Genomic DNA, 12,749 nt, shown 5'->3' on the forward strand with positions numbered 1-12,749 from the left:
TTCTAAAGGACCACAAATACAAGAAAGTTAAACAACATGCTACTGGGGGCGCTGGGTGGCTCAGTCAGTTGAACATCCAACTTCAGCTTAGGTCATGATCTCACGGTTCATGGGTTCGAGCCCCGCGTTGGGCTCTGTTCTGACAGCTAGCTCAGAGCCTGGAGCCTCCCTCGGATTCTGTGTCTCCCTCCCTCTCTGGCCTTCCCCTGCTCATGCTGTCTCTATTTCTCTCTCAAAAATAAATAAAACATTTAAAAAATAAAGAAAATAAACATCATGCTACTAAATAATGTATGGGTCAATGAATAAATGAAAGAAGAAACATAAAAATACATGTAAAAAAGTGAAAATGGAAAAAAATTCAGTAGAAGACATACTGAAAGTGGATATAAGATGGACATATATAGCAATAAAAGATGACCTCAAGAAGCAAAGAAAAAAAACATCAAATACACAACTTAGCATAATACCTAGAGGAACTAGAAATAGAATAACAAATGAAGCCTAAAGCAAGCTGAAGAAGGGCAATAATAAAGAGCAGATAAAAAAATAAATGATATAGAAATTAGAAAATAATAGAATAGATCAATGAAATCAGGAGCTTGTTCTTTGAAAACATTAAAGAATTGATAAATCTCTATTCGGCCTTATCAAAAAAAAAAAAAAGGACCCAAATAAATAAAATAACAAATGAGAAAGAAGTAACAACACCACCATGGATATACAAACAATTAGAGGAGAATATTATGAAAAACTATATGCCAATAAATTAGACAACCTGGCAGGAATGGGTATATTCCTTGATACAGATCAACTACTGAAACTGAAACCAGAAGAAATAGAAAACTTGTAATATCAATAACCAGTAAAGTTATTGAATCAGTAACCAAAATTTTCCTAAAATACAAAAGTCCAGGGCCAGATGGTTTCCCGCAAGAATTCTACCAAACATTAAAAAAAATTCTCAAACTTTTCCAAAACATAAAAAAGAAAGTAAAACTCCCCAATTCATTCTATGAGGCCAGAATTAAATTTATACCAAACACAAGACTTAACTAAAAAACATAAATACATGCCAATGTCCCTGATGAATATGATTGCAAAAATTCTTAGTAAAATACTAGCAAATTGAATCCAACAGTACATTAAAAGAATTATTCAGCATGGTCAAGTGGTATTTATTCATGCTTTGCAAGGGTGGTTCAATATTCCCAAATCAGTCAACCGAGATACACATTAAGAAAACTAAGGATAAGAACCATATGGTCACTTTAGTAGATACAGAAAAGGCATTTAACAAAGTACAACTTCATTCGTGGAAAAAAAATGTTCAAGAAAGTAGAAAAAGAGGGAACATATATCAACAGAATACAGGTCATAATTAAAACAAACAAACAAAAAACACAGTGAACATTATCTTCAACGTGCATAAGCTGAGAGTTCTTTCCCTATGGCCAACAAGTCAGGGATGTCCATTCTCACAACTATTATTTAACAGAGTACTGGAAGTACTACTCTCAGCAATCAGACAACAAAAAGGCATCCAAATAATCAAGGAAGAAGTAAAATTTTCACTATTCGAAGATGACATCATATTCTGTATAGAAAACCCAAAAAACTTAATCATAAAATAGCTATTGCTGATATATAAATTCAGTAAAATTGCAGGAAACAAAATCAACATATAGGTATCTTTTGGATTTACATACACCAAAAATGAAGCCGTAGAAATAGTAAAGGTTTTAATTCCATTTACAGTTAGAACGAAACAGTAAGATACTTAGAAATAAACTTAACCAAAGAGATAAAAGATCTGTATACCGAACATAGAAAACACACAAATAAATGGAAAATCATTTCATGGTCATGGATTTAAAGATAAATATTGTTGGGGCACCTGGGTGGCTTAGTCGGTTGAGCGTCCGACTTTCGCTTAGGTCATGATCTCGCGGTTCGTGGGTTCGAGCCCCGCGTCGGGCTCTGTGCTGACTGCCAGCTCAGAGCCTGGAGCCTGTTTCGGAGTCTGTGTCTCCCTCTCTCTCTCTGACCCTCCCCTGCTCACGCTTTCTCTCTCTCTCTCTCTCCTAGAAATAAATAAAAATATTTTAAAGAAAAGATAAATATTGTTAAAACGTCTATACTAAAAGCAATTTACACACTGCAATTCCTATCAATTTACCAGCAGCAGTTTTCACAGAGCTAGGACAAACAATCCTAAAATTTGTATGGAACCATAAAAAGACCCTGAATAGCCAAAGCAATTTTGAAAAATAAAAGCAAAGCTGGAGACATTACAATTCCAGACTTTAAACTCTATTACAAAGCTTTAGTCGTCATGACAGTATCGGATTATATAATTTTTTAAAGATATAAAATATGGGTGCCTGTGTGGTTCAGTCACTTGAGTGCCCAACTCTTGATTTCAGCTAAGTTCTCGATCCCAGGGTTTTGGGATCAAATGTTTACTAGTCCCAAGGCTAGTAAACATATTACATATCAAGAATATAATTAAATGATTCTTCAATTACATACAACACCCAGTGCTCATTAAAACAAGTCCCCTACTTAGTACCCATCACCCTTAAAGTCCATCCTCCACCTTCTTCTCTCCATCAAACCACACTTTGCCCTATGTTGTTAAGTCTCTGGTGGTTTGTTTCCCTCTCTTTTCTTTTACCCCCTTCCCAAATGGTCATCTGTTTTTTTTTTTTTTAAACTCCACATGAGTAAAATCATATGGTATTTGTCTTTCTCTGATTTATTTCACTTAGCATAATACATTCTAGTTTCAATCCACATTATTGCAAAAGGGAATGTTTCATTATTTTTGATGGCTGAGTAATATTCCATTTCATATAAAAACCACATCTTCTTTATCCATTCATCAATTGATGGGCATTTGTGCTCTCTATATAGTTTGCTTACTGTTGATAATGCTACTATAAATATTGGGGTACATATATACCTTTGATTTTGTATTTAATCCATTGGGTAAATATGTAATAGTGCAATTTTTGAGGAACCTACAAATTTTTCTCCAGAGTGGATGTACCAGTTTCCAACCCAGTAACAGAGTAAAAGGTTTTCCCTTACTCCACATCCTCACCATACCTGTTATTTGTTGTGTTGTTAATCTTAGCCATTCTCAGAAGTGTGAGGTGATATCTCACCGTTGCTTTGATTTATATTTCCCTGACGCCTAATGATGTTGAACATCTTTTCAGATGTCTGTTAGTCATCTGGATTTTTCTTTGAAAATGTGCCTATTCATGTCTTCTGCCAATTTCTTAACTGTAGAATTTGTAGAATTTGATAAATTCTTTATAGAATTTGGATAGTAATCCTTTATCAGATATGTCTGATATCTTCTCCCATTAAATAGGCTGACTTTTACTTTTGTTGATTGTTTCCTTCGCTGTACAGAAGATTTTATCTTGATGTAGTCCCAGTAGATCATGTTTGCTTTTGTTTCCCTTACCTTTGGCAACATATTTACTAAGAAGTTGCTATGGCCAAGGTCAAACAGGTTTATGCCTGTGTTCTCCTCTAGGACCTTGATAGTTTCTTACTTCACATTGAGGCCCTTCCTCCATTTTGAATTTGTTTTTGTGTATGGAGTAAGATAGTGATGGAATTTCATACTTCTGCATGTATCTGTCTAGTTTTCACAACACCATTTGTTGAAAAGACTGTCTTTTTTCCCATTGGATATTCTTTACTACTTTATTGAAGAAGAGTTGACCATATAGTTGCAGGTCCATTTCTGGGTTTTTATTCTTTTCATTGATTTATGTGTCTGTTTTTATGCCAGTACCATATCGTCTTCATGATTATAACTATGTAATATAGCTTGATATACAGAATCATGACACCTCCAATTTTGTTTTTATTTTCCATGATTGCTTTTGCTATTCTGGGCTTTTTGTGGTTCCATGAAAATTTTAGGATTGTTTCTTCTAGCTCTGTGAAAAATGCTGGTGGTATTTTGATAAGCATTGTATGAAATATGTAGATTTTATTTGATAGTAGAGACATTTTAATAATATTTGTTCTTCCAATCCATGAGAATGGAATGATTTTGCATTTCTTTTGTGTCCTCTTCAATGTCTTTCATAAGTGTTCTAAAATTTTAAGAGTAGATATCTTATTCATGGTGCAATTGCAAATGGGATTAATTCCTTGATTCCCTTGTCTGCTTCTCTATTATTGGTGTATAGAAAATGCAAGAGATTTTTGAACATTGATTTAATCTGTAGATTTTACAGAATTCATTTATTCTACAAATTTTGTGGAATATGTTGGATTTTGTACGTAGAGTACCATGTCATCTGCAAATAGGGAAAGTTTGATTTCTTCTTTGCTTTTTATTTCTTTTTGTTTTATTATTGCTGAGGCTAAGAATTCCAATACTATGTTAAATAGTAGATATACTTGTCTTGTTACCAACCATAGGAGAAATATTCTCATCTTTTCCCCTCTTAGGATATTGGCTTTGAATCTTTCACAGATGGTGTTTGTGCTGTTGAAGTATGTTTCCTTATACCTACTTTGTTGTGAGTTTTTATCAAGAACAGATGTTGAATTTTGCCAAATGCTATTTTTTGTGCCTATTGAAAGGATCATATGGTTGTTATCATTACTTTAATTAATGTGGTGTATCATGTTGATGTAAGCCCTTAGCATAGAAATAAATCTCACTTGATCATGTACTATTTATTTCTACTTGCTAGTATCTTGTGAAGAATTTTTGCATCCATGATCATTCAGGATATTGTAATAGAATTCTCCTCTTTAGTGGGAATGTTTGACTGGTTTTGAAATAAAGATAATGCTGGCTTTGTAGAATGAGTTTAAAGTTTTACTTCTATTTCTATTTTTGTAACAATTTGAAAAGAATAGCTATTATGTCTTCTTTAAATGTCTGGTAGAATTCCCTGGGAACTCATCTGGGCCAGGACTGTTTGTTGTGAGATTTCTGATTACTGATTCAATTTCTTCACTGTTATTGGTTTTTCAAGTTTTCTATTTCTTCCTATTTCAGTGTTGTTAGTGTGTGAGTTTCTGGGAATTTGTCCATTTCTTCCAGACTGCCCAGTTTGTTGGCATATAATTTTTCATAGTATTCTATTAAAGTTGAATTTCTCTGGTGTTGATTGTAATTTCTCCTCTTTCATCATGATTTTACCTCTTTGGGGCTTTTCATTTTTCTTTTTGATAAGTATGGCCTGCAGTTTATCAATTTTGTTTGTTCTTTTAAAGAACCAGCTCTTAGTTCCATTGATCTGATTTACGTTTGTTTGTTTGTTTGTTTGTTTCCTTGCTTGCTTGTTTGTTTCTACATCATTTATTTCTGTTCTGATCTTTATTTCTTCCCTTCTGCCGAGTTTAAGTTTTATTTTCTGTTCCATTTTTAGCTCCTTTAGTTAGTTTAGGTTGTGTTTTACAGACTTTTCTTGTTTCTTGAAATAGGCCTGAATTGAAATATATTTCCCTCTTAGGGCTGCCTTTCCTGTATCCTAAATGTTTTGGAGTGTCGTGTTTTCATTTTCATTTACATCCATCTATTTTTTACTTCTTCTTTAATTTCCAAGTTAACTTATTCATTCTTTAGTAAGATGGTCTTCAACCTCCATGTAGTTGAGGGATTTCCAAATTTTTTATTGTGATTGACCTCAAGTTTCATAGTAGCATGATCTCAAAATACTCTTGATATGATCCACATATTTTGATATTTGTTGCGGGCTGTTTTGTGACCCATTATGTGATCTACTCTGGAGAATGTTGCATGTGCACTCAAGAAGAAATTGTATTCTGTTGCTTTAGGATGAAATGTTTTGAATATATCTGTTAAGTCCTCTGGTCCAATGTGTCATTCAATGCTATTGTTTTCTTGTTTGTTTTCTGTCTGTCCATTGCTGTAAGTATAGTGTTAATGTTCCCTACTTATTATCCATGAGTTTGTTCTTATTAATTGATTTATATATTTGGATGCTGTCAAATTGTGGTCATAATATTTACAATTTTTAGATTATCTTGATGGATAGACCCCCTAATTATGCTATAATTCCCTTCTTCATCTCTTATTACAGTCTTTGTTTTAAAATTTGGTTTATATATGGCTACTCTGGTTTTCTTTCCAGAATGATAGATGGTTCTCTATCCCATCACTTTCAATCTGGAGGTGTCATTAGGTCTAATATGACTCTTGTAGGCTGCCTATAGATGAATCTTGTTTTTTATCCACTTTGATACCCTATGTCTTTTGATTGGAGCATTTAGTCCATTTATACTCAGTATGATTATTGAAAGATATGAATTTAGTGCCATTGATTTACCTGTAGAGTTAGTGTTTCTGGTGATGTTTTCTGGTCCTTTCCAATCTTTGTTGCTTTTGGTATTAATTAGTTCCTCCTTCCATCTATTCTTCCCTCCCCTATTTACTTTCCTTAAAATTTCTTGGAATGCTGGGGCGTCTGGGTGGCTCAGTCAGTTAAGCGTCCGACTTCGGCTCAGGTCATGATCTCGCGGTTCGTGGGTTCGAGCCCCGCGTCGGGCTCTGTGCTGACTGCCAGCTCAGAGCCTGGAGCCTGTTTCGGATTCTGTGTCTCCCTCTCTCTATGTCCTTCCCCTGCTCACACTGTCTCTCTCTATATCAAAAATAAATAAACGTTAATTTTTTTTTTTTTTAATTTCTTGGAATGCTACTTTAGTGGTCACAAACTCCTTTAGTTTGTGTTTGAGAAACTTTGCCTTTGTCTTTATTCTGAACAACAGCTTGGCAGGATAGAGTATTCTTGGCTGCATTTTTTTTTCCATTTAGCAAATTGAATATATCTTTCAACTCCTTTGTGGCCTGCCAAGTTTCTGTGGACAGATGTGCTGCAAACCTTATCTATCCTCCTTTACAGGTTAAAAAGGTTTTCCCCTTGCTGCTTTCAGGATTCTTTCCTTGTCTGTATATTTTGTGAATTTGACTATGAAATGTCTTGGCAATGGGTGGCTTTTGTTGAATTTAATGGGAGTTCTCTGTATTTCTTGGATATTGATAACTGCATCCTTCCCCAGATTAGGGAGGTTTTCAGGTTTAATTTGCTCACATAAACCTTCCGCTGTTTTTTCTCTCTGTTCATCTTCTGCGTCTCCTATGATAAATCACTGAATTCCCTAAATCTACCTTTATAATCCCTGACCTTTCATCCCATTCTTTTCAGCTTCATTGTTTTCCATAATTGTATCTTCAATGTCACTAATTTACTCCTTTGACTCATCCATCCTTGTTTTTAATGCTTTCCAACTGGATTTGCATCTCAGTAATAGCATATTTTTTCAGTCTGACTAGATTTTAGTTCTTACATCTCTGCGAAAGGAATTTTCTCATGTCTTCTATGTTTTTATCAAGCCAACCTAATGTCTCCATAATTGTTGCTACAAATTCTAGTTCAGACACCTTATATCTGCATTGGTTAAATCCCTAGCTTTCATTTTTTCCTGTTCTTTCTTTTGATGTGAATTCCTCTATCTTGTCATTTTGGAGGAAGAAAAAAACAACCATAATCATTATAATAATTTTTTTTAATTTAGAAAATCAAGTAAAGGAAGCTAGATCCTAGGTGTGAGGGGTGCCTGGGTGGTTCAGTTGGTTAAATGTTAAGCTCTTGAGCTCATTTCAGGTCATGATCTCACAGTCTGTGGGACCTCAGTCTGGCAATGTGGAGCTTATTTGGGACTCTCTCTCTCCCTGTCTCTCTGCTCCTCCTCCACTTGAACACTCTCTTTCTCTTAAAATAAATAAACTTTAAAAGACAGAAAAAAGAGAAAAGAGATAGAGAAAAAATTAAAACTTAAAAATTATAAAAATAATAATACAAAAAGATAAAAATAAGATAAAACAAAATTTGTGCATTTCTTGTATTCAAGAAACAAAATAAAAACAACAAGAACAACTTAGAAACAGAGCAATAACAACAAAATAAACAAACAAATGAAGCTAGATCCAGTTTCTGCTAGAGCTGAAACTGCAGCAATCCATGGTCAATAGACTAAGCTTGTGGAAGGGATTTGTGCTGTCTTCTGGTGGCAGAGCCTGCTGCTCTGATTCTCAGGTCAACTTGCCCTAGTAGAGATGTTCCTGGAGGGCACACGGGGACAGAGCTTGGTGCAAGGGCTCCATTTCCCATTTCGTGGTGCTTATTAGGTCACTGGGTCCAGCTGCGTGGGACTACTGGTGAAAATGGCTTTGTCCCATTCTCCAGTGTCAGGAGTGGGAAGTTTGTGTTCTAATAGACACATGATCATTCACCCCTCCTGTGTATCTTGTTTCCAACAGCTCCCTGACTTATCCTGTCTGTGTCAGAATTGTTTGACTATCAGGCCGCACCTCTCTCCAGAGTTTTATCTAGGGAATGGTTATGTTTCAAAACCCCACACTTGAGAAACCCCCTCAGCAAAGACTCCCAGTGATCCTATTTGGCAAACTTATCAGACAAACCTGATGCACTGCTCTCTCTCCTTCTCTGTCTTTCTCCTCTCTGCAAAAATGTCTGCCTTCCCCCGGTGCACTACAGTTCTTTTAGACAAAACCATTACTTACTACCCTACGATCTTAACTTTTCCTCCATTTTATCCTAATTTATGGTTTTATTGACATAAATGTCTTCATGTTCTTCCATATTATATTTTTATATCTGTAGGATCTTTAGTAATATGACTTAAAAAAAAAGACTGATGTTGATAATTTGCATTTTACTTTTTTTTTAATTTTTCTTTTTTCTTTTTGGTTTATTTATTTATTTTTGAAAGCGAGAGCACAAGCAGGGGAGGGTCAGAGAGAGAGAGGGAGACGCAGAATCTGAAGCAGACTCCATGCTCCAAGGTCTGCACAGACCTTGTCAGCACAAACCTTGATGCAGGGCTCAAACCCACTAATTGTGGGATCGAAGTTGGTTGCTCAAAGAACTGAGCCACTCAAGCACCTCTGCATTTTACTATTTTTAATGCTTTGCTAATGTTTTTCAAAAAGCAAAATATACTCCATATGTCATAAGTAGAATAATTAATAACATGGCATGTGAGATAAAAGGAATATAAACCAATGCCAGTGACTAAAACTCTGAATTCCATTAAACTCTTGCTCTTACTGGTTTTGCAACATTTAATAACACATAACTTCCTTTGCTTCATCTTCACATTAATAGTTTGAATACAATATTTCTAATAATCATAATATATTAGACATAAAAGTTATCTTGTTGATAAATGATTGAACTCATCCTAAAATTTGAAGCAGTTCTATAAATTATTTTCCTTTCTTATGTTTTAGTTGACTGGGGGAAATAGAAACATATGAATCAAGATGTGTAGACTTTTTATTCACTTCTGGACATTTGTAAATTCCTCCCAGAGCATTGTTACATACAATGTGAGTACTGCCAAAGTATATAATTAGGAGATATATTTACAGATTCAAATGGACATGACTGATTATAAAATTATAGTGCTTCAGTTGTCACTTACTGAAACATACTTAATTGAAACTTATTTGGCCAGGAGTGGAACACAAGTGAATAACACAGTCACCATTAAAGTCCTCTTCTGAAAAATCAATCTTCTAAGAAATAAAATTCACCATCCAATTGCAAGAGGGAAGTTGATACTTGTTCAAATGAAAGAGCCATTTAGTGTGGGAGGTCCCAGAAGCTGCAATATCCAGAGAATGGGAAGAAGTCGGCCTGCCTTATCTGAGGCTTTTGATGGAAAAAAGTAATCTATTGCTAGGAGCCTGTCTTTTTGGTCACCATTTGTGATTACCCAGATGTTTTTATAGTTTTTCTTTAGAAATGTTATACTCCTTTTCATCCAATCACTAGTTATATTTCTAGGTTTTACTCATGACAATAAAGTAAAATAATAATAACTTCAATGGCATTGTATGGTTGAAAATTCTAACTTCCTGCTGGCCCGTTGTTCCATCCAGGCACACTATAGAAGCTTTGCTAGGACATGAGGGGGTACTAACTGAGAATAGATGAACACAATTATAATTCATTTTTTCTAAACAGGTCAAAATTTTAAAGTCAGTGATGGAGGGTATAAGAAGTTAATAGCTACGAATCAAAAAAGACAGATTGGAAAGAAGCTAGGAATAACTGACAAACTGTAGCTTTTTATATCTGTTTACTGTAAGCACAGCCTAAGGCCATGCTTGGAACATTTACAGAATATTTAATGGTCAGAAAATAAGTTATACGTGAAAAGAGGACCTCTATGATCTGTGTATTTAAAAACCTTCTTATGTTACAGAATGCTTTTTAAATTATTTGCTCATTATTGAAAGAGTTTAGTTTCCGTGAAATATATAAGTCATAGCAACAATGATGGATCATAGTTTATGTTAGTCTAAGTACTTACTTTAGAGTTATTTTTTTTACTTATATCTAATCAAGATATTTGTCCTTTCACATAGTGAAAACGTAATGAAATCTAAGTTATGTTGCAATTACATGGTCATTATTAGGATTTGTTTCTTAATAGAACTCCTTATTAGAAAAAAAATTATGTTCAAAGTTCATTATCTGAAGTAATCTCCTACTATTCTGAAAAAAATATTGTTAATAAGCCACTATGATACATTTCTGCTACATACCCATCAGTTGTCTGCATAATTAGCAGAGGCTTGTAAGTTCTGATAAATTCCTTTGCCACAGGTAGATATACCCTCATATTCTATGGCATGGAAGTTAAGTATAGCTGCTAAGGACATGGAATCATGAGTAGATCATTCCACAATTAAAATTCAAATTTAAATACTAAAAGGGATAATTTATATGCAATATTTCAAAGTTGAAGTCAGATCATGTTTAATATTTATTCTAAAAATAATTTATATGCATCAAATGTGAAATATAAATTAATATTTGAAAAATGGAGGAAATTAAGAACATACCTAAAGCAGACACACCTAATACTGGTTTTGTTTGAATTAAAATCACTAGATTGTATAAGAGTTTTGTTTTTAAAACATTGGAGGCACAAAAAAAAAAACTGGGAATAATAATAATTACTGATGCATTTATATCTGTCTACCTATCATTACGTTTGTATGTATTATGAATGCATGTATATATTTTTAGATCTATTTAAATTACTGTTAAGTAAACCTGTACAAAAATTAGAAAATGATATGTTACCTCCTAAATGTTTTCCTTATGCAGGCATATTAACTTTTAGTTATGTGAGAAAATAATCATATTGCCAGAAATGAAGATACCTTTGTTGTAAATATTATTTTTGAGATTTCAAAGATCTCAAATTTGTTAACATGCCTACATATTTATTGAAAACATCTCGCAGGGATTCTTTGACTTTCTCATTTCGAAGACTATAGATGAAAGGGTTCAGCATTGGTGTTACAATGGTGTTCAGCACTGTGGCAAATTTGTTAACATCCATCACATCACCCTTTTTTGGGCGGACGTAAATAAAGATGGAGCTTCCATAATAAAGTGTCACAACAGTGATGTGTGACATGCAAGTGGAGAAAGCTTTCTGCCGTCCCTGGACAGAAGGGATTCTAAGGATAGTAATAATAATGTACATGTAAGACACTCCTGTGAGGAACAAGGAGCCTAAGAGCAACACAGCAGAGGAGATAAAATCAGCCAACTCAGCCAGAGAGATATCTGCGCAGACCAGCTTTAGCACAGGGCCACTATCGCAAAAGAAGTGATTGATAATATTTGGCCCACAAAAGGGCAGAGGAGCAGTTAAAATTGATGATGCTAAAATTGATAAAAATGCACCCAAATAGGATCCGAGAAGCAACAATACGCATGTCTGTTTGTTCATGATGGTGGTATACCTCAGTGGGTTGCAGATGGCAACGTATCTATCAAATGACATGACAACCAGGATGAAGAATTCTGTGGATCCCAAGAGGAAGTAGAAGAAAGACTGTGTGAGACATCCCATGAAGGATATTGCCTTGGTGATGGAAAATGTGTTCACTAGCATCTTAGGCACAACTGTGGAGGTGATGGCGACTTCAAGGAAGGAAAGATTGGCTACAAAGAAATACATGGGTGAATGCAGACGGTAGTCACCACACACCAAAAGGATGATCATGGTGTTGCCGATGAGAGATGTCATGTACATGAGTAAGAATGCAGAAAAAAGAAGAATTTCTACTCCTTTCTCGTTCTGAAACCCTAGAAGAATAAACTCCGTCACTCTGGTCTTGTTTCTGTGATCCATAATGTCGACACTTCCACCTGACATAATAAAATATATATATAAGTTCATCGGTGGTCTTTACAACTTAACTTTGGAAGTACCCTTATTATAGCAATTGATTGTCTTTTTTTTTTGTGGAAGGAAAATAAAAAAAATTAAAATAAGTCCTGAGATGAACCGTGGAAGATGTTTCTACAGTAAAATTGGGACAACTGTTCTTTTGAAAGATCTGTGAGTCTGTGTTCTGTGTATGGACTCTAACAGTGGAGTTAGCTTTTCACAAACCATGTGAACATATGAGTAGTGCCCTTTGGGAGAGACACATCACAGTGACCTGAATCCATTCAAATGTAAAAGAATGCTGGCAGACAGACTTGCAATCAAGTCTAATTCTATATTAATATGCATGTACAAAATAGCTTTTAAAAGCTATTTTATTATCAGTCAGAAGAAAAGGTTAAACAAAAACAACTAGGCATTATCAATAATAGGTTCTTGAGTTGCAGGTATCAACCTTTATT

The 12,749-nt window shown here is 34.6% G+C and overlaps 1 protein-coding gene across 1 annotated transcript; it reads right to left on the reverse strand.

Moving 5' to 3' along the window:
* Window positions 1–11,280: 11,280 nt before the first annotated feature.
* On the reverse strand, window positions 11,281–12,249 carry LOC120224295 (olfactory receptor 6M1-like). Its single transcript, XM_039222544.1, has one exon. It carries the CDS (start codon window positions 12,247–12,249, stop codon window positions 11,281–11,283), a length of 969 nt encoding a protein of 322 aa, XP_039078475.1.
* Between the last annotated feature and the right edge of the window lie 500 nt (window positions 12,250–12,749).

The sequence above is a fragment of the Hyaena hyaena genome, unplaced genomic scaffold (genome assembly GCF_003009895.1).
Source record: "Hyaena hyaena isolate Hyena2069 unplaced genomic scaffold, ASM300989v1 scaffold_1155, whole genome shotgun sequence".
Lineage (NCBI taxonomy): Eukaryota > Metazoa > Chordata > Mammalia > Carnivora > Hyaenidae > Hyaena > Hyaena hyaena.

Excerpts from the sequence above, each read along its gene's own strand:
- LOC120224295 (XM_039222544.1), bottom strand. The coding sequence starts at position 12,249 with ATGGATCACAGAAACAAGACCAGAGTGACGGAGTTTATTCTTCTAGGG.